The following is a 20,203-nucleotide window of genomic DNA, read 5'->3' as shown; positions in this document are numbered from 1 at the left end:
AATTTCAATTTTCTGATAGTTTCAGCTAAATCTAATTCATGAAATCTCAATTTGTTGCCACAAGCTCGGAGAGTATCAGCAGTGATGAGGAGGAGTTGCGAACTCTGGGAAGTAGCGGCAGTGAAGGAAGCACCCCCGAAAACATTGGTCCGCCTTTCATTACCGATGAACACAGTTGGTACAACAAGTGCAAGCGAGTGGAACAGAAGTTCAGGCTGGCATTGGAGCAGAAGGTAATACTCATTGATTTATTAGTGTCACATGCATTGGTATACAGTAAAACGTATGGTTTCTTGCGCGCTATACAGACAATGCATACCGTTCATTGAGTACATGGGGAGAAGGAAAGGAGAGGGTGCAGAATGTAGAGTTACAGTCATAGCTAGGGTGCAGAGAAAGATCAACTTAATGCACGGTAGGTCCATTCGAAAATCTGATGGCAGCAGGGAAGAAGCTGTTCTTGAGTCGTTGGTACGTGACCTCAGCCTTTGTATCTTTTTCCCAATGGAAGAAGGTGGAAGAGAGTATTTCTGGAGTGTGTGGGGTCCTTGTTTATGCTGGCTGCTTTTCTGAGGCAGCAGGAAGTGTAGACAGAGTCAATGGATGGGAGGCTGGTTTGTGTGATGGACTGGGCTACGTTCACAACCCTTTGTAGTTCCTTACAATCTTGGTCAGAGCAGGAGCTATACCAAGCTGTGTTACATCTGGAAAGGGCGCTTTCTATGGTGCGTCTATAAAAATTGGTGAGTCGTAGTGGACTTGCCTTATTTCCTTAGCCTTGCTGAGATGTGGGCCTGAGCTTTTTATTGATGGGGAGTAGGCACCCTAATTCTGCATTGTCCAGTTCCTGATGTAAACAGTCAACCTTCAGGAAACAAGCACTTTCTCCATTCCTTGTGGCACAGGGATGGAATCAGAAGGCACAGTACAGGCATATTGCTTACTACCTCAGTAATAATGCGCATCTTTCCAAGATCAGTGCTTCAGAAATTGTCTTCCAGTAGGAACCTATATATAAAAGGAAAGCAAGAAATTGATGTTTTGGATGCAAGTCGTCTTCAGAACTACAATCTAAAAGATAAGCAAACACCTTGTGTGATGAAAGAGGCTTTAGTAAAAAGAAGGAAAAGTGACAACAGATACTCTGATCATCAAGAAGAAATTAAAGACTTGAATGAGCTACAGATTACTGAATAGAAAAAAAAAGCCAACACTCCAGGCTCAAAACTCCAGCGAGAGTTGTATTTTGAAAATGGCTCCACATTGCAAGAGCCCCTCCCCTGAATGATGATTGACATCCTCCATGTTTCACCCTTTACTGAAGGAAAATCTAAGGATTATATCTAAAATCTGACGTGCCTAAAGTGTTTAGATGGGACAAATGTCCAGGTTTCCAAAGCTTTTGAGCAATGGAGAAGGTGATAGGTGTGAACGGCCCAATATCAGTCTGTTGAGGGAACAAATCTGTTGATCTTGCGTCAGAACTGGAAGCAATTAAAAATGAACAGCATTTAAAACGGACACAGCAAATGGAATGAGGAAGGAAAACGCACACAAAACAAGATGGTTAAATGGATGAAGTGATAGAAACATGAAATAATGACAATTGAAATGTGTGAAATCAAGGTAGTGATGGTAAGTTGGTTAGAAATGGAAGTACAAACAACTGTTAAAATGCTCCTTTTTGTTCACTATCAAAAATACGAATTTAAAGGTAAACTTGCGCAGTGAGAACAGAAGATAACTGCACCTTTCTAGCATAAACTCTGGTGGAGGACTTTGCTGGTCATTGATATAGCTAAGACTCATAAATAATAAGCAGTGAATTGTGTTTCTCCATGCCACACTTTCTTGACATTAATGTATAGTTAATTACGTTCAAGTCTCTGTACAACCTGTACATTTTCAGGCTTCAAATTTGATATCCTTGAAAAATTACCAAGTGTAATCTTGAGCTCCCAATGTGTTGGAACTCTTTCTCTTCCTTCTTCAGAACTATCTTAGCTGTGCTCATACACATGCTGAGGCAATTCCAGCTGAGATCAGAAACAAACTCTAGGGGATATTGGGATGACCCTTTTATATGTTCTTGGTATCTTTTACATGTCATGGTGTTGAAGGCTGAGCTGTAGTTAATAAATAGGAGATATCCTAGTTGTATGGAAAAGATCCAGCCGTACCTTTCATCAGCCATTTCCTGCACTTGCCACTAATCTAAGCAAATTATTAATCTATAAAGCCACAGTTTTATGGTGACTAAATAAGTCAAATTTGATTTTCATTACTTGGTTTACAGTAATGTTTAATAGTGACTTGGGGATTGCTTTAGTGATTCTAACCATTGTCATCAGTATTTGATAGCTGAATATCTCAAATCATTATTGTGGGATTTTAACCAGAATTGAGGACTTCATTCTACAATTATGTGCAACTTCCCATAATCACCATAAATCAGTGACCTTGCTGGTATTCAAAACACAATGCTTCAGTGAAGTTCTCTTCTGCCTTTTTATGTGCGAGTGTGTGTGTCCTCTTCCATTAAGATCCTGCCAGCAGTTATGCATATATGTGAACGTATCCATGGTGATATTATTGAAATTGAGTATTGTTGTCACAGGGCATTATTGCAATTGAGATTTATTTTAATTTGTGTTTCTATGGTTTGTAAGCCTTTTACAGCTATGCAATAAATCCTATATACCTGCATTGGTGCAGTATCTGCCCCTATTGGATCATTGCATTTTTTGTGAACTATGAAATCAACAATGTCCTGGTTATTTCTGTAAATACATTTAATTTCAGTAAGCTCTTGAAATCGTTTGCTTTCAATACAGATCTCTCATGCATTTGTCAGTCTATGGATACATTTTATTAGCGAGGGAAGTTTGTAGTGAAATGACCTTGCATGAAGGATCTGAACTTTCAAAGTTACATTTAATGTTTATCTGCTAAACTTATATTCCAATCGCATTCCACTTTCCACACTTGATGAAGGATATAAGCAGAGCATCTTTCAACCAATTAAAAAGTATTGTTCCACCCTTTTTAAGGGAGTTGAGCACGATTCCACGGTTTGGATTATTATTTTCAATGCTTACAGTGGGGTGGGAAAAAAAATCTTTTGGAACTTAGCCTGGTGATGTGAGTGGGACCCTGCATTTTGAATTGTCATTTTGTTTCTAGGGCTACCTGGAAGAGCTAGTACGTTTGCGAGAAGCTCAACTTGCAGAGTCAGTTGCTCAAAACAAACTTGTTCTGCAAAGGATGGAGGAGACTGATCTGAACCACAAATTGGAGAAAGAACAACTGGAGTACATCATCCTGGAACTACAGGATCAGCTGTAAGAAATATAATTGTGCAACACTGCTGGTTGACTATATTAAGAGTTTTAACAACACCAGGTTAAAGTCCAACGGGTTTATTTGGTAGCAAACACCATTAGCTTTCGGAGCGCTGCTCCTTTGTCAGATGGAGTGGAAATGTGCACATTTCCACTCCCTCTGACGAAGGAGCAGCGCTCCGAAAGCTAATGGTGTTTGCTACCAAATAAACCTGTTGGACTTTAACCTGGTGTTGTTAAAACTCTTACTGTGTTCACCCCAGTCCAACACCGGCATCTCCACATCATGACTATATTAAGGCAGCTCTTTATATACTGTATAATGGAGCATTTATTAGAGGCACTGGAGGCAGTGCAGAAAAGAGGCAAGATGTTCATCCATAGTGTCAGGGCTCTTTGTTATGAAGATAGACTGGAGAGAGTTGGAGCTGCCTGGAACATCGGCATCTCTGAGGTGGAACTGTAGAGATGAACTTGTAGAGCTGTAAAAGGAAAAGAGAAAAAGGGTAAATCATGTTCTGAAACATTGCAAAGGGGCACAGGGTCAAAACAATTGAGGGTAGATTTATGATTGAAAAGAATGAACTTCCAGAATAATTCTAAGGAAAAACTAGATGCAATGGTGGGGACATAGACCATACATTCCTTCAGGACAGAATAATTTCGATGAGTAGAATGGCCTTCCTCATTTCTATCTCATGAACTTGTTCAAATAGAACATCTTACAAGCATTTAAAAAAAAAATAATTTGTAGAGTAAGGTTCCATTTGCTTTGCTGACTTGGCTCTTGAAGCTAGCTCACATTAACCAATATTTTACATTTGCATATATGGAGATGTGGTGGGGAAGGAGTAGCAAAATAAAAAGACCTCACTTGACAAGCAATGTACCATTGAGTAGTAACCAAGGAGAAGCAGTAATTTAAAGAATGAGACAACAGATTGAGTCCCTCATTATTTCCATACCCACATATCTTTGCAACCTAAAATAAGTTACGTTTATTTAGCAACTTATTGACTAATAATATTACACTATATATTTCCAGGATTCTGGATTGGACTGAAGACATTTGGCTTAGCTCAGTTGGCTGGACAGCTGGTTAGTGAAGCAGAGTGATGCCAACAGCATGGATTAAATTCCAGTACTGGCTGAGATTAATCATAAAAGTCTGCTTTCTCAACATTGCCTCTTGCCTTAAGTATGGTGATCCACAGGTTAAATTACCACCCAGTCACAGCCTATGGTCATCTAGGACCATGGCAACTTTACTTTTATCTTCTGGAAGAAAAATAATCATCTCATTTCTGAGTCAAATTGGTGACCCTTTGTTTTTAAACAGCGATTCCTAGTTCTAACTTCTGCATCCACCCATCAAGATCTTTTATGTTTCAATCAAGTCGCCTTTTATTCTTCTAAATTTCAGTGGATTCGAGCATAGCCTGTCCAGTCTTTCCTTGTATGACAACCTGTTCATTCCTGGTATTAGTTTAGGAAATCTATTCTGAACTGCTTCTAATGCATTTACATCCTTCCTTAAATAAGGAGACCAATACTACACAGTATTCCAGATGTGGTCTTACCAGAAACTTGTACAAGTGAAGCATGAACTCCCTACTTTGGTATTCAATTCCCCTCGCAATAAATAATAACACCGACATCCTATTAGTTTTCCTAATTGCTAGCATATTCACCTTTTGTATCTCATGCACTTGGACACCCAGATCCCTGTGAATCTCCAAGCTCTGCAATCTTATATAATATGCTTCTGTATTTTTCCACCTGCCAAAATGGATGCCCTTCCATTTACACCAGGAATTCTGAGGCCAATTGAAGTATGCTTGGTCAAAATGCAAACAGATGTACAATTTTAGCAATATTTCAAAAACACCTTTCTCTTGGTACTATTTCTTCAGAACTATTTGGAAAATGACACTGGAATCATTCAGGATGGTAACAAAATGGAATCCAGACTAACTTATTAATTTGAGTATTTAACAAGAACAGTTAGCTTTATATCAAATGAAGAAAGCACAGGAATTTAACTTGTTTGGCTTCAGAGGAAATACACTTGGCTTGAGCATCAAACTAATTGTTGGTGCACAATACGAATCATTGGTTAGATTTTAGCTAGAGTATTATGTTCAGTTTGGCACCACATTTCTAATGGATGTCAAGGCCCAGGAGAGGGTGCAGAGGTTACCAGAATCATACTAAGGATGAAGAGCTCTCTTTCAAGCAGAGGTGGTCAAGGAGCGATTTAATGGACGTGCTCGCTATTATGAGGGCAAAGGAGGAATTGTTTCCAGTGATGGGCTGGATGGTAACTAGAAGACTCCGATTCAAGGTAATTAACAATAGAACCAGAGGCAGACGTGATTTGCTTGCACAGTGAGTTATTACAATCAGAAGTGCATTGCCTGAAATGTGGATGGAAGCAGATTCAATATCAACTTTAAAAGTGCACAAGTTTGAAAGGGAAAAATTGCAGGTTTATGGATGGGAGCAGGACTAATTGGGTAGATCTTTCAAAGAACCATCAGAGGGTCAGTGAACCCTCTGGCCTCCCTCCTGACTGTAAGATTTAATGTTTATGCTAATAATCCTCCAATTTACCTGTGAACAGTGCCACATGAGGTCTGCTGCAGACCACAACAAGCTTTGCAGTGCCACAATGGCCCTTAATGCAATTGTTTTAGGCCTTTGTGCTGCCATAACATTGATTTTTGCCATTGTTGTGTCTTGTGAAGATGAATATAACAATAGTGCGTAATTGAAATTGAAAAAAAAAAGAAATACAATACAGAGTCGCTTGTCATGCATGTTTCTCTGGCAATGTGACAGCTGGTTTTGTGTCGTTGGAAGGAAGATTTTTTTGGGAGTAGGGAGGAGACTGCAAGTTCCATTTTCATGGTGTTAATTAAATTGACTGAGTGTTATATAACTGACTGAGTACCATATAATTATGTAATTGAAAATGGAGTAACATACTCAAAGACAGACACGAGAATGACATTCATTGCAAAGACCAATTATTTTAAAGTTCTGTAATCCCTTTCAATGCTGGAGTTTTGAACTTTGTTTAATTAAGAATGATTCAGGGATGTTTTATGAAATTCATAATTTAAATTTGTTCTGACAAGAAAAACAGACCTATCCACAAATACCCACTAAATTCCTGTTCATCCAGGTAAATGATCACTATACCCAGAACTGCTAATATTGTGTTTGTGTACTAGATGCAGTCATAGCAGCTTGTTTGCAGCATGCCTAATGACTGTTCAAGTTTTAATGCAACCAATTCTAAAGTTCCATCTTTTCCAATTTCCGCACCCACCACCTCCAACTCCAAGTTCAGAAACATTTGCTTTATTGCAATTCGATGTTCCATATTCCTGTATGCAAGTGTGGAGCACAGAAATCCCACTTTAATGACGTTTGTCACCTTTGAACCAAAAGTTTTCAATTCTGCAGCTGATTGGTATTAACTGGTCAATGTATTTCTCTGCTTTATCCCTGGCTGACTCCTGGTTGTTAGTGTTATGTGGTTGTGAGAGAAATGGAAGTTATCTTTTCATAAGGTGAAACACAAAAGTTATTGCTGCATGAGAAAACTTTGAAAGAATTGAGGATTCAAAAGCTAGTTGCACAGAAGTATAGTGCTTCTGAATCTCTGGACTCTCATTCTCAAAAGAAAAGTGGTGTCTTGAAGGACTAGGATAGAAATGAGAACTAGTTAGGAAATACAAGCATGAAAGTAGTTTGGCTAATGTAGATGTAGCAGTCCGAAAGAGCTCAGAAAATTTTATCTTACAGCAATCTGAAAAACTAAAGGTAATGAGTATGCTGAAGAACTTGCTGTGGAAAGCTTTGAAGCATCAAATACGTTCCTATGCTGCTTGAAAGTGAAACACAACCTTATTTATAAAAGGTTGTCTTGTGATAAAAGCAGACAGTGATAAATCTGCTAGGGGTGCATTGGTCTGATGGGTTTGTTAGCAGAGTGTTCACTTGACTGCATTTATAGTTGTGGCCTGCCTGATTAAGTTAATGCAAGGAAAGCAGAAAAGGCGAATCCATCATGGGAAAATAACACAATATATTGTTGTCATGCTTGAGGAAATTTATGCACTAGAAGAGAGTGCAGTTGTTCTTGATTTCTGATCTTGAATATTACTGAATATAGAGATATGCTGTTGAAACTTTTCATCTTGCACTCATCAGGACAGATTCACAAGAATACCAAATCCCAAGGGGAGCACGAATTTACACTGGATCATAAGAGGGTGTTAGTTGATTGGCAGGTGGACTCTGGTAGAGGCATGGAGGATGCATCAGGGAACAGTTAACTTCCAAGCCTTTGTTTAAATTCAAATCAGGCAAGTTGGCTCTGGTCAAGGAATTGCCACGCGGAATGAACCAGGGAATGGCTATCCCCAAAGCTTTTGATCAGTTGACAAAAGGTGCAATGCATGAACATGTTCTTTCTGCTTGCAAAGGACAGGGCCCCATGTGTGAATATATGTAGCTTCGAGCACACGTAAGTGAGCGACTCTGTGAACCAAATTTGATTGATGATCTTAAATTGGTTGTTACTATACTTACTGTAACGCTTAACACAATCAGGATTGTCTAGAAAGTGCTGTCCAATTGAGGACTGCCATCTAATGTTGGACACTGTGTTCTGAGTTTTGCAAGCATGGGCTGGTTGAGTAAGGTCAGTACCTTGCAAACATCCAGAGGGGCTTGCTGTGTGATACGATCCCAGTAAGAAGTCTCACAACACCAGGTTAAAGTCCAACAGGTTTATTTGGTAGCAAATACCATAAGCTTTCGGAGCACTGCTCCTTTGTCAGATGGAGTGAAATCCGCCAATGGTTGGGAAATACAGCCAATGTGTCTGGCATGACTCAGGCACTGAAATTCATATAGTACATTACACACAATACTTGCTAAACAATCAACACCCTCTTCTCATGTTGTATGAATTGTTGTTCTCTTTGAGATTTGGTATTCTTGTGAATCTATCCTGATAAGTGCAAGCCAAAAAGCTTTGACAGCATGTCCTTTTTTTAAGCAATACTCAAGCTCTTCTAAGCTCTGCCAAAATAAAGATCACAGCATAGAAAATGTCCCCAGAGACATGAACATTTCCTTTTTAATTTTCAAGATGTTCTATCTTTTGTATTATATTCACCTTTTAAAATTCAGTTGTATAAAAGGAACTCTGAGCATTTTCCCCCCAAACTTTATATTGTATTGTAAGATGTATGAAATTTAGGCAATGGAAAGGTTATGTTTCATGGCATCCATGATATTTGTTGCTTCATGTTTTATAAAAAAATGTTATCACAGTTTGCAAGATTTCCCCAAATGATCATGATTCAACGATCATGATTTAAGTTGATTGTCGAGCGGTGTTCATTCATCCGTTTTCGTAGCGTCTTCACGACAACACAGAGTCGCTGAGCAGAGACTGATGGCCAAGTTCCGCACACATGAGGACGGCCTCAACCGGGATCTTGGGTTCATGTCACACTATCTGTAATCCCCACGACTTGCCTGGGCTTGCAAAATCTCACTAACTGTCCTGTCTGGAGACAATACACATCTCTTAAACGTGTGCTTATCGCTCTCTCCGCTCGCATTGTCTGTATCTTTAAGACTTGATTACCTGTCAAGACTCGCATTCCAATCATTGTTTTGTAAATTGAGTTTGTGTCTTTATATGCCCTGTTTGTGAACAGAACTCCCACTCACCTGATGAAGGGGCAGCACTCCAAAAGCTAATGGCTTTTGCTACCAAATAAACCTGTTGGACTTTAACCTGGTGTTGTGAGACTTCTAACAGAGACAGTGTCAGTCTTTTCTATTGCCAGAGAAGAAAATGCCATGAAATGCCACAAACGAAAGTTTTTAAAAAATTGTACCATTGCTGCTGCTAATTTCAAAGCAGTTCAGGGAAGCTGTTGATCTCTTTTGCAGGCAGTTGCATTGCTTCACTTACCTTCCAATGTCACCGAGGTTGAGACTGCTTCTAGTAACAAGCGATTTAAAGGGGCCACAAGAACTTCATTATATGCAGTACAATACCTCTGACAATGTAAGAGTAGAATTTGCTGCTGTTTATCTTTACAAAAGGTCAATTTATTTAATTATTTTTTCTTGAAGATATTGTCAGGGATTTGAACCATGAATTAAAAATTAGAAGGTAAAGGCATTACTAGAAATGAATTGCTGTCGCAATGTGACTGGCAATTACAGATGTGTGTAACAACCATTAAAAATGCACTATTTTCCTCTTCGTCGGGTTACAAAAATGAGATAAAGTCACACGTGGAAGGTAAATAAATATGTTGAAAATTAGTAGTACTAAATATAACACATGATTGCATAGGTGGGTGCTAGCTACTGTTCAGTAATTTTGGGGCAATCTTGGAGATTAACTTTTGTCCAGTTATATTGAACACCTTTTCTTACAGGGCGGTGTTAAAAAATAATGACTTGAGATCCAGACAAGAATTAACCGCACACCTCACCAATCAGTGGCCCTCCCCAGGAGCATTAGATGCGGACGCTGTTGCCTTGGATACACTTCTGTACAGGAAACAGTGTGGTCAATGGGATGAGTATGTTCACACTTCATTTTAACAATTTAATTGTGGCTTTCTAACTTCAGAATCACTTACCTTATCAATCTACCTTGTTCTGACTAACTTGAGTTTTATTGTTTGATTGTTTTTTTCTCATGAAAAATGTTTGACCTTTAATATTAACCTTGTTTGCTCGCTCTCTCTCTCTCTCTCTCCACCATTCTTGCCAGATGCGTTGAGTGTTCCGGCAATTTCGGTCTTTCATTTAGGTTTCCAGTATTTGCAGTGTGTGGTTTTTGACATTCTCTTTGTTCCCTTGTGCATGATTCAATTTAAAAGGCTTGCACATTCTGGACAGTTTTTTTTTAATACCTCTGCCAAAATGATTTTTTTAGTGCTTTTAACTTTTAATTTTGTTTACCCTCCTTATGTTCTCAGATCACATACCTGTAGCTTAAGAAAACATAAAACTGCACGTTCATAGAGTTCCTACATAGAGGAAGTAGGCCATTCAGCCCATTGAGTCAGCACTGATCCACCTTTTTCTTTAAGTCTTACCCAGGCCTTATCCCCGTAACCCCACATATTTACCCTGCTAATCCCAAGCCATGGGTGGAATGGCGGCACAGTGGTTAGCACTGCTGCCTCTCAGCGCCAGGGACCTGGGTTCCTTTCCGGCCACGGGTCACTGTATGGAGTTTGCATGTTCTCCCTGTGTTTGCGTGGGTTTCCTCTGGGTGTTCCGGTTTCCTCCCACACTCCAAAGATGTGCAGGTTAGGTTGATTGACCATGATAAATTGTCCCTTATGTCAGAGAGACTAGGAGGGTAAATATGTGGGGTTACGGGGATAGAGTCTGGGTGGGATTGCTGTTAGTGAAGACTTGATGGGCCAACTGGCCTCCTTCTGCACTGTAGATTCTATGATTTCCCCCTAACCTACACATCTTGGGACACAAGGGGCAATTTAGCATGGCCAATCCACCTAATCTGCACATCTTTGGAGTGTAGGAGGAAACCAGAGCAACTGGAGGAAACCCATGCAGACACGGGGAGAACATTGAATCCAGATCCCTGGCACTGTGAGGTAGTAGTGCTAACCATTGTGCCAACATGCCACTCCTTTATGGGGAGTCAGTTTAGCTCAGTTGGCTGGTTGGCTGTTATGTGATGCACAGTGATGCCAACATTGCAGGTTCCATTCCCGTACTAGCTGATGTTATTCATGAAGGCCTGCCTTCTCAACCTTGCCCTCAACTGAGGTGTGGTGATCCTCAGGTTAAATCACCACCAGTCAGCTTTCCCGTCAAAGGAGAGATAAGTCTATGGTCATCTGGGACTATGGTGACTTTACCTTTTTTAACCAAGCTTTGCGCAGTGGCAGTATTGTAACTCATGAGGTTTAACCAATGCGCAGTTATTACTTACTGAATTTCTAATGTTCTGTCAATGTTGCTTAAACTAGCCACTACTACATTGTGTACATCATTGGCTCTTTTGATATGAAATGTGTATATTTAGTTAATTATTAATTGACACTTTTGTAATTGGAGTCAAAATTTTCCATCGCCCGAATCTGGTGAGTTTTTGTGACACATAACCCCTTCTTAATGTGCTGTATTTGCAAAAAACCATTTTCTATCTACAGCCTGTTTTTCACTGTTTCACTGTTTTTCAGAATTTTTTGATAATTAATTACACCATGACTAAATCTACTATTACACTGCATAGTTTAGTCAACACCTGCTAAATAAACTGACATATTTTACAACTGTGTTTTCAAAAAAAAGAGGTATTCACAGTATTTGCAACATAGCCACCAAATGAAAGCAAATCCAAATTAGTATTAATATTTCAGGAGACTTTATAAAGTGTTACTGTTGCTCAGTAAATCTTGCATAGTCATCAGTAGCATAGTATTAAAATGTAGAAAGGAAATATTTTGTTATAGTTGAGGAGATGAGTGATTTGCAATGCTTGCAGTTTAAAAGACTTGACTATTTAAGATTTGCTGTCACAGTCTTGGCAAGCTTCCAAGGTATTATTATGCTTTGTTTTTGCAGGCACAGTTTTCAAAGTTTGGAACAACTCTCAACAGAGATCAGTCTTTCTTCAACTTCACTAGATCCATTGCATCCACAGAAAGATGGGACAGGAAGGCATGGAAACTCAAAAAATGATGGTAAGATTTTTTTAAAATGACATTGGTGTCCTGACCTCTGATCAGCACTGCATTAAATACTTTCAAGTGGGTTGTGTGGACCAAAACCTGTTAGCATTCAGTATGAACTGGATGTCATCTGTCCAGAGTGTATGACCAAAAGTGCATACGATAAAGTTGTTGCATTTACATATGCACTTAAGCCAAACACAGAGTGGAGCATATACACTTATTTTAGTTTCAGCTATGGTTCAGTTGTAAGCACTCTTGTCTTTGAGTCAGAAGGTTCAGGTCCAACTACAGATATAAAAATGTAGACTGATACTCCAGTACATTACTGAGTGAGCCCTGCACTGCTGGAGGTGCTGTATTTTTGTTCAGATGTTAAACAGAGATCCAATTGAAAGATCCAATTGCACTATTTCAAAGAAAAGCAAGGGAACTGTGTGAAGTATCCTGGCTAATATTTATCCCTCAAGCAACATCACTGAAAACAGATTATTTGAACATTCTCACATTGCTTTTCCTGGGAGCTTGCTGGGCACAAACTGGCTGTTGTATTTCTAACATTACAACAGAGACTACACTACACTTCAAAAGTACTCCATTGCCTGTAAAGCTCTTTGGAATATTCTGAGGTTCAGAAGCAAGTCATCCTTTTTTAACCAATGTGTGACAATCTCAACATTCACACATTCAGTTCACCATTCATGATAAGGGAGAGAAAGGTAAATGTTTGTTGAATGCATCATACTCCAGATGGCAGCAATGATAGAGGGATGATCCTTTGTGTGTGGAGGATGGTGGGTTGGAAGGTGAGTACTAAATTGACTGTGGAGGCTCATAGAGAGGTTTTCAACTTGAGCTATTTCTGCCATCTCCGTCACGATACCACCACCAAACACCTCTTCTTCACTTCCCTCTCAACATTCAGAAGGGACTGTTGCACATGCACCACCCTAGTCTACTCCTGAATCATCTCCAACACCGTCTCCTTTTCCCATAGCATCTACTCTGCAAACACAAGCTACGACACCTTCCTTTTTACCTTCTCCCCAGCCAGGACTTCAAACACTTCTTTCAGGTGAAACAATGATTTATCATCATCACTTTTAACTTGGTCTGCATGGGTTTCCTCTGGGGGCTCCATTTTCTCCCATGGTCTAAAGATGTGCAGATTAGGTGGATTGGCTGTGCTAAATTGCCCATTAGTGTTCTAAGATGTGTTGGTTTGCAGGATTCGCCATGGTAAATGTGCAGGATTACAGTGATAAGGTGGAGGGGCGGGCTTGGGCGGGATGCTCTTTCGGAGGTCAGATGCCTCTTCTGCGCTGTAGGGATTCTATGGTTCTTTGGTAGACCATATTCATTGCTCACATTGTAATCTCTTCCACACTGAGAAGACTAAACTCCAATTCGGTGAGCACTTTGTGGAATACCTCTGTTCACTTTGCAAATTTGACCCTGAACTTCTGACTGCCTCTAATTTTATTTTCCTGCCTTACTCCCATTCTACCCTTGGCCTCTTACACTGTTCCAATGAAGCTCAATGCAAGCTTGGGGAACAGCACCTCATCTTTTGATTAGGCACATTCCAGTCTTATGGACTCAAAACCTACATAGAAACATATATAGAAAATAGAAGCAGGAGTGGGCCATTCGGCCCTTTTGAGCCTGCTCCACCATTCATCATGATCATGGCTGATCATCAAATGCAATACCCTTGATCCCTTTAGCCCCAAGAGCTATATCTTTAGAAACATTGAATTTTAAATCATAATCACAACCTCACTTTTTTCAGACAAAAACGTTTGATTATTCTGCTATTCCCAGGTTAAAGTCCAACAGGTTTATTTGGTAGCAAATGCCACAAGCTTTCGGAGCCTTAAGCTCCTTCTTCAGGTGAGTGGGAATTCTCTGGACCTATTATTTAATGCCCTACTTGTCCCATTTTGCCTTGCGCAATCATTAAAAAGAAACCTTTCTTTCGTGCCTTCCGCCCTATCACAGACTGTCTCTTTTGTTTTCCCCTCACCCCTTCCCCTGCCTCAGTACTTGCTTCAAACCTGTCACATCTCCAAAACTCTCTTTAGTTCTGACAACAGACTGTTGACCCTTCTGTCTCTCTTTTCACAGATGTTGCATGGCCTGTTGAGTATTGATGTAGAGATGTTGGCGTTGGACTGGGGTAAACACAGTAAGACGTTTAACAACACCCGGTTAAAGTCTAACAGGTTTATTTGGTAGCAAATGCCACAAGCTTTCGGAGCCTTAAGCTCCTTCTTCAGGTGAGTGGGAATTCTGTTCACAAACAGGGCATATAAAGACACAAACTCAATTTACAGAATAATGGTTAGAATGCGAATCCTTACAACTAATCAAGTCTTAAAGGTACAAACAATGTGAGTGGCGAGAACATTAAGACAGGTTAAAGAGATGTGTATTGTCTCCAGACAGGACAGCCAGTGAGATTCTGCAGGTCCAGGCAAGCTGTGGGGGTTACAGATAGTGTGACATGAACCCAATATCCCGGTTGAGGCCGTCCTCGTGTGTGAAACTTGGCCATCAGTTTCTGCTCAGCGACTCTGCGCTGTCGTGTGTCGTGAAGGCCGCCTTGGAGAACGCTTACCCGAATATCAGAGGCCAAATGCCCGTGACCGCTGAAGTGCTCCCCAACAGGAAGAGAACAGTCTTGCCTGGTGATTGTCGAGCGGTGTTCATTCATCCGTTGTCGCAGCGTCTGCATGGTTTCTCCAATGTATCATGCCTCGGGACATCCTTTCCTGCAGCGTATCAGGTAGACAACGTTGGCCGAGTTGCAAGAGTATGTACCATGTACCTGGTGGATGGTGTTCTCACGTGAGATGATGGCATCTGTGTCGATGATCCGGCACGTCTTGCAGAGGTTGCTGTGGCAGAGTTGTAAGGTGTCGTGGTCACTGTTCTCCTGAAGGCTGGGTAGTTTGCTGCGGACAATGGTCTGTTTGAGGTTGTGCGGTTGCTTGAAGGCAAGAAGTGGGGGTATAGAGACGGCCTTGGCGAGATGTTCGTCTTCATCAATGACATGTTGAAGGCTCCGGAGAAGATGCTGTAGCTTCTCCGCTCCGGGGAAGTACTGGACGACGAAGGGTACTCTGTCCACCGTGTCCCGTGTTTGTCTTCTGAGGAGGTCGGTGCGGTTTTTCGCTGTGGCGCATCGGAACTGTCGATCGATGAGTCGAGTGCCATATCCTGTTCTTATGAGGGCATCTTTCAGCATCTGGAGGTGTCTGTTGCGATCTTCCTCATCTGAGCAGATGCTGTGTATTAGGAGGGCTTGTTCATAGGGGATAGCTTCTTTAACGTGTTTAGGGTGAAAGCTGGAGAAGTGGAGCATCGTGAGGTTATCCGTGGGCTTGCGGTACAGTGAAGTGCTGAGGTGACCATCCTTGATGGAGATGCATGTGTCCAAGAATGCAACCGATTCCAGAGAGTAGTCCATGGTGACTATGGAATACTCTCCGGAATCGGTTGCATTCTTGGACACACGCATCTCCATTAAGGACGGTCACCTCAGCACCTCACTATGCCGCAAGCCCACGGATAACCTCACGATGCTCCACTTCTCCAGCTTTCACCCTAAACACGTTAAAGAAGCCATCCCCTACGGACAAGCCCTCCGTATACACAGGATCTGTTCGGATGAGGAGGATCGCAACAGACACCTCCAGACGCTGAAAGATGCCCTCATAAGAACAGGATATGGTGCTCGACTCATCGATCGACAGTTCTGACGTGCCACAGCGAAAAACCGCACCGACCTCCTCAGAAGACAAACACGGGACACGGTGGACAGAGTACCCTTCATCGTCCAGTACTTCCCCAGAGTGGAGAAGCTACAGCATCTCCTCCGGAGCCTTCAACATGCCACTGATGAAGACGAACATCTCGCCAAGGCCATCCCCACACCCTCACTTCTTGCCTTCAAACAACCGCACAACCTCAAACAGACCATTGTCCGCAGCAAACTACCCAGCCTTCAGGAGAACAGTGACCAAGACACCACACAACCCTGCCACAGCAACCTCTGCAAGACGTGCCGGATCATCGACACAGATGCCATCATCTCACGTGAGAACACCATCCACCAGGTACACCGTACCTACTCTTGCAACTCGGCCAACGTTGTCTACCTGATACGCTGCAGGAAAGGATGTCCCGAGGCATGGTATGTTGGGGAAACCATGCAGACGCTGTGACAACGGATGAATGAACAGCGCTCGACAATCACCAGGCAAGACTGTTCTCTTCCTGTTGGGGAGCACTTCAGCGGTCACGGGCATTCGGCCTCTGATATTCGGGTAAGCGTTCTCCAAGGCGGCCTTCACGACACACGACGGCGCAGAGTCGCTGAGCAGAAACTGATAGCCAAGTTCCGCACACACGAGGACGGCCTCAACCGGGATATTGGGTTCATGTCACACTATCTGTAACCCCCACAGCTTGCCTGGACCTGCAGAATCTCACTGGCTGTCCTGTCTGGAGACAATACACATCTCTTTAACCTGTCTTAATGTTCTCTCCACTCGCATTGTTTGTACCTTTAAGACTTGATTAGCTGTAAGGATTCGCATTCCAACCATTACTCTGTAAATTGAGTTTGTGTCTTTATATGCCCTGTTTGTGAACAGAATTTCCACTCACCTGAAGAAGGAGCTTAAGGCTCCGAAAGCTTGTGGCATTTGCTACCAAATAAACCTGTTGGACTTTAACCTGGTGTTGTCAAACTTCTTACTGTTGAGCATTCCCAACATGTTGTTGTTTCCGATTAACATCATTTGGAGATTTGTGCTTTTACATCAGACTTTTGAAGATGTAGTGCTGTGAATGTAATCCTAAAGAATACTTCAGAGATTGGGGTGGGAGAGGGACCCAAATTTGTAGACAAGGGTGGGAATTTAAAATTTAATACATGAAAGAGAGGTAATGTAAAAAGATAATCTGCCTGCATACAGGACTTAGTGCCATCTTTAATGAGTATTATAACTGATTCCATTCTGTAATGTTTTTAGTTGTGATTTGTCTGCTTTACATATAGAAAGTGATTTCATTTTCTACACATTGCCAGTAAGTTCTGTACTTCAGTTTTATACCAGCTGAAAATAAGGATTTTTTTTTATTTGTAGGGAAGGAGGACACGCCCTCGTTACTTGGTTTATGTGGATCCTTGACCTCCATGACAAGCTACAAGTCTCTTACAAGCCTCAAGTCAAGTGAATGTCTTGCCAGTCCCAATGCTGAGATTACAAGCCCAGGGCTCACCCCATCTTAGGAATGTTAAGGAATCTTAGCAAAGCAAGAACGAAGCTGAGATCCTGTGCACTGTAGTGACATTCCAATCATTCAACAAATCCTGAAAAGCATGGAAACTTGACTTAATAAATCCAATCTGATTTTATTTAACTAGAAGACCGACCTGAAAATGTACTCGCTAATCTGCGGTATCGTTACCATTCACAAAGGCTTTGGCCAGTTGTGCAGGCTGCTTTACTTGAATGCATTTACTTTGGGAATTATTCTAGATGTGCAAACATCAGCCATGACAGCTTGTGTGGAGATTTCTTTCCCCATAAAATGTCTGCTTTAAGATGTCCTACTTGTAAAAGAAAGCATTTTAATTTTCATTGCTTGTTTGCTGCCAGCGTTACTTTGCAGAAGTCTGAAACACTGGGTTTGTGAATTTATGGAGCAAAAAAAAAGTTGTCAAATGTGCAATTAGTTTTATTGCTTAAAAAGAGAAGCTGCTATTTTTCCCTGGAGAATTAAAGTGCAAGTGTTTTTTGTTCCTTGTTCTAATTAAGGTTGCAGACTTCTCGATGTATTTCATTAGCTATTGTATTTACCTTTTTTTTAAGAGAATTTCCATCTAGCTGTACATCCTGACTATTGGATCAAAGCCATTTTCCACAGACCTGTAAGTGAAAGTGTTACCTAGTTTTTGTTTGTGTTATTTGACCAACTTGATACAAGATGCCTTTAACATTCTGTGGAGATGCCGGCGTTGGACTGGGGTAAACACAGTAAGAAGTTTAACAACACCAGGTTAAAGTCCAACAGGGTTATTTGGTAGCAAAAGCCACACAAGCTTAGAGCTCCGAAAGCTTGTGTGGCTTTTGCTACCAAATAAACCTGTTGGACTTTAACCTGGTGTTGTTAAACTTCTTACTGTGTTTAACATTCTGACAGGGCTGAGGTAAGTGAAGGTGTAGGTTGGATTTATTCACTAATATGTGAAAGCTTTAAGTACCTGTTACATGAGAATGTAAATGACAACAAGCATCTTTTGTGTTCATTTAAATGCAGTTGCCGGAAGACTTTGTGTGCTCACAATGTGGGAGTAGTTTTTGATCTCTAATCTGGAACACGCGCTGTTACCCAACCAGACGTGTATTGGTTCAAATACTGTGCTCTGTAGTGTAATTGTTTAATTCCAGTGCAATTATGTCAACAAAATGATGAAAATTTATAACATTCTCCTGCCCTTATGAAGAAAAGTGAACCACCAATGAATGTTTTGCAATAAAGAATAATAAATCACTGATTAAATACATTAAGGGACGATGCGTGCAAAATGTGTTAATACATTTAAACACGTTGCAAAGAGAACCTTACCACAAATGTAGGCGCACTCTTGAAATGAAGTGTGAAAATGTTTAAATAGTTCTGTTAATTGTAACTAACTAGGTATGACTTTTTCTAATATTTGTAAATTGCATTTGTCTTTGACCTTGTGTTACACGTATACGTTTGTAACTTTGTCAACGTGTGATGTTTTACTCTAAATAGCCTAAAGTCACATTGGTTCCTCACTTGCTGTTACTTTGAACTGTTTATACACACAAATTATTAATTACAATGGGTCTTAGTATAGGGTCTTTTATGACATTTTATTTTGAAAATGTTGGTACAATTGTCTCACCCTATTTTTTTTAGTGTTTACTTTTAAATACAATCCTACTGTACATTTTATTCCATGTTGAACTAACATTAAGTTGCTGCTACAATGTACATAATGCATGATGAATCTGTTTCCTTTTAGTACCAATGGCTGTTCACAGGGTTATTACTTGGTTCCAATTTTATTTAAACAAGAAGGGAAATGTCAAATTTTACTTGTGTATGCTTTCTTAATTTTTGTCTTGATAATTTGTGATGTCAAAATGAGCTGCATGTATAATAAAGTGAAACCAGTAGACTTTGCAGTTTGGCCATTTCTCATTTGTAAACTTTTCGGCTTCAGCTATAACATGAAGATTATTTATCTCTCACTCATTTTAATATTTTAAGTACTGCATGATAGACCGAATGAGCTGAATTTTGCAGTCAGCATCAAAGGAGCCACACTCATTGTTTTTTATGCTTAGAGCTGCCCATAGTCAAAGGCTCCTCGACATAACAATCACGATCACGTTGGTTGTAAAGTGCTTTGAGATGTCTGGCAGAAATGAAAAGCACAATATAAAGACAAGTTTGTTTCGTTTATATGTGGCAACTTTCAGTAAGTAGAGATCTCTTTTTCAGTGCTACCTTTTACAGGGAACTATAGTGCATAAACATATAAAATTCTGATGGGACTGGACAAGCTAGATGCGGGAAGAATGTTCCTGATGTTGGGGAAGTCCAGAACTAGGGGTCACAGTCTAAGAATAAGGGGTAAGCCATTCAGGACTGAGATGAGGAAGAACTTCTTCACTCAGAGTTGTGAACCTGTGGAATTCTCTACCACAGAAAGTTGTTGGGGCCATTTCGTTAGATACGTTCAAGAGGGAGAACGTGGCCCTTGCTAAAGAGATGGAGAGAAAGCGGGAGTGGGATACTGAAAGCGCATGATCAACCACGATCATCTTGAATGATGGTGTAGGCTCGAAGGGCCAAATGGCCTACGCCTGCACTTATTTTCTATGTCTATAGGCAAGACTGTTTCTGGGAGCTGGGCTCAAACTGGCTGCTGTGTTTCTAACATTATAACAGTGACTACACTTCAAAAGAACTTCATTGCTGGTAAAGCTCTGAGGTCCTGAACAAGGCAAGTCTTTTTTTTAAATTGGAACCAAGTGTAACATTCACAACTTT

General features: G+C 40.7%; 1 protein-coding gene and 1 non-coding gene across 2 annotated transcripts in view; both read left to right on the top strand.

The window, feature by feature from the left end:
• rundc3b (RUN domain containing 3b) overlaps positions 1 to 19,330 on the top strand; it is a 102,912-nt gene extending 83,582 nt beyond the window's left edge. Inside the window, exons 7-11 of the mRNA XM_078235040.1 lie at positions 65 to 233; positions 3,184 to 3,341; positions 9,821 to 9,967; positions 11,994 to 12,112; positions 17,257 to 19,330. Of these exons, the coding sequence (XP_078091166.1) occupies positions 65 to 233; positions 3,184 to 3,341; positions 9,821 to 9,967; positions 11,994 to 12,112; positions 17,257 to 17,402 (739 nt within the window). The 3' untranslated portion in view covers positions 17,403 to 19,330. The remainder of the gene's footprint in view (positions 1 to 64; positions 234 to 3,183; positions 3,342 to 9,820; positions 9,968 to 11,993; positions 12,113 to 17,256) is intronic.
• LOC144481971 (U4 spliceosomal RNA) lies at positions 11,297 to 11,437 on the top strand. Its single transcript, XR_013495817.1, has one exon. It is a non-coding gene; the product is annotated as a U4 spliceosomal RNA (small nuclear RNA).
• Positions 19,331 to 20,203: the final 873 nt, after the last annotated feature.

Source organism: Mustelus asterias, chromosome 2 (genome assembly GCF_964213995.1).
Source record: "Mustelus asterias chromosome 2, sMusAst1.hap1.1, whole genome shotgun sequence".
NCBI lineage: Eukaryota > Metazoa > Chordata > Chondrichthyes > Carcharhiniformes > Triakidae > Mustelus > Mustelus asterias.
Note: the sequence above shows the minus strand (reverse complement) of the source record. Positions and strands in the feature narration are given on the sequence as shown.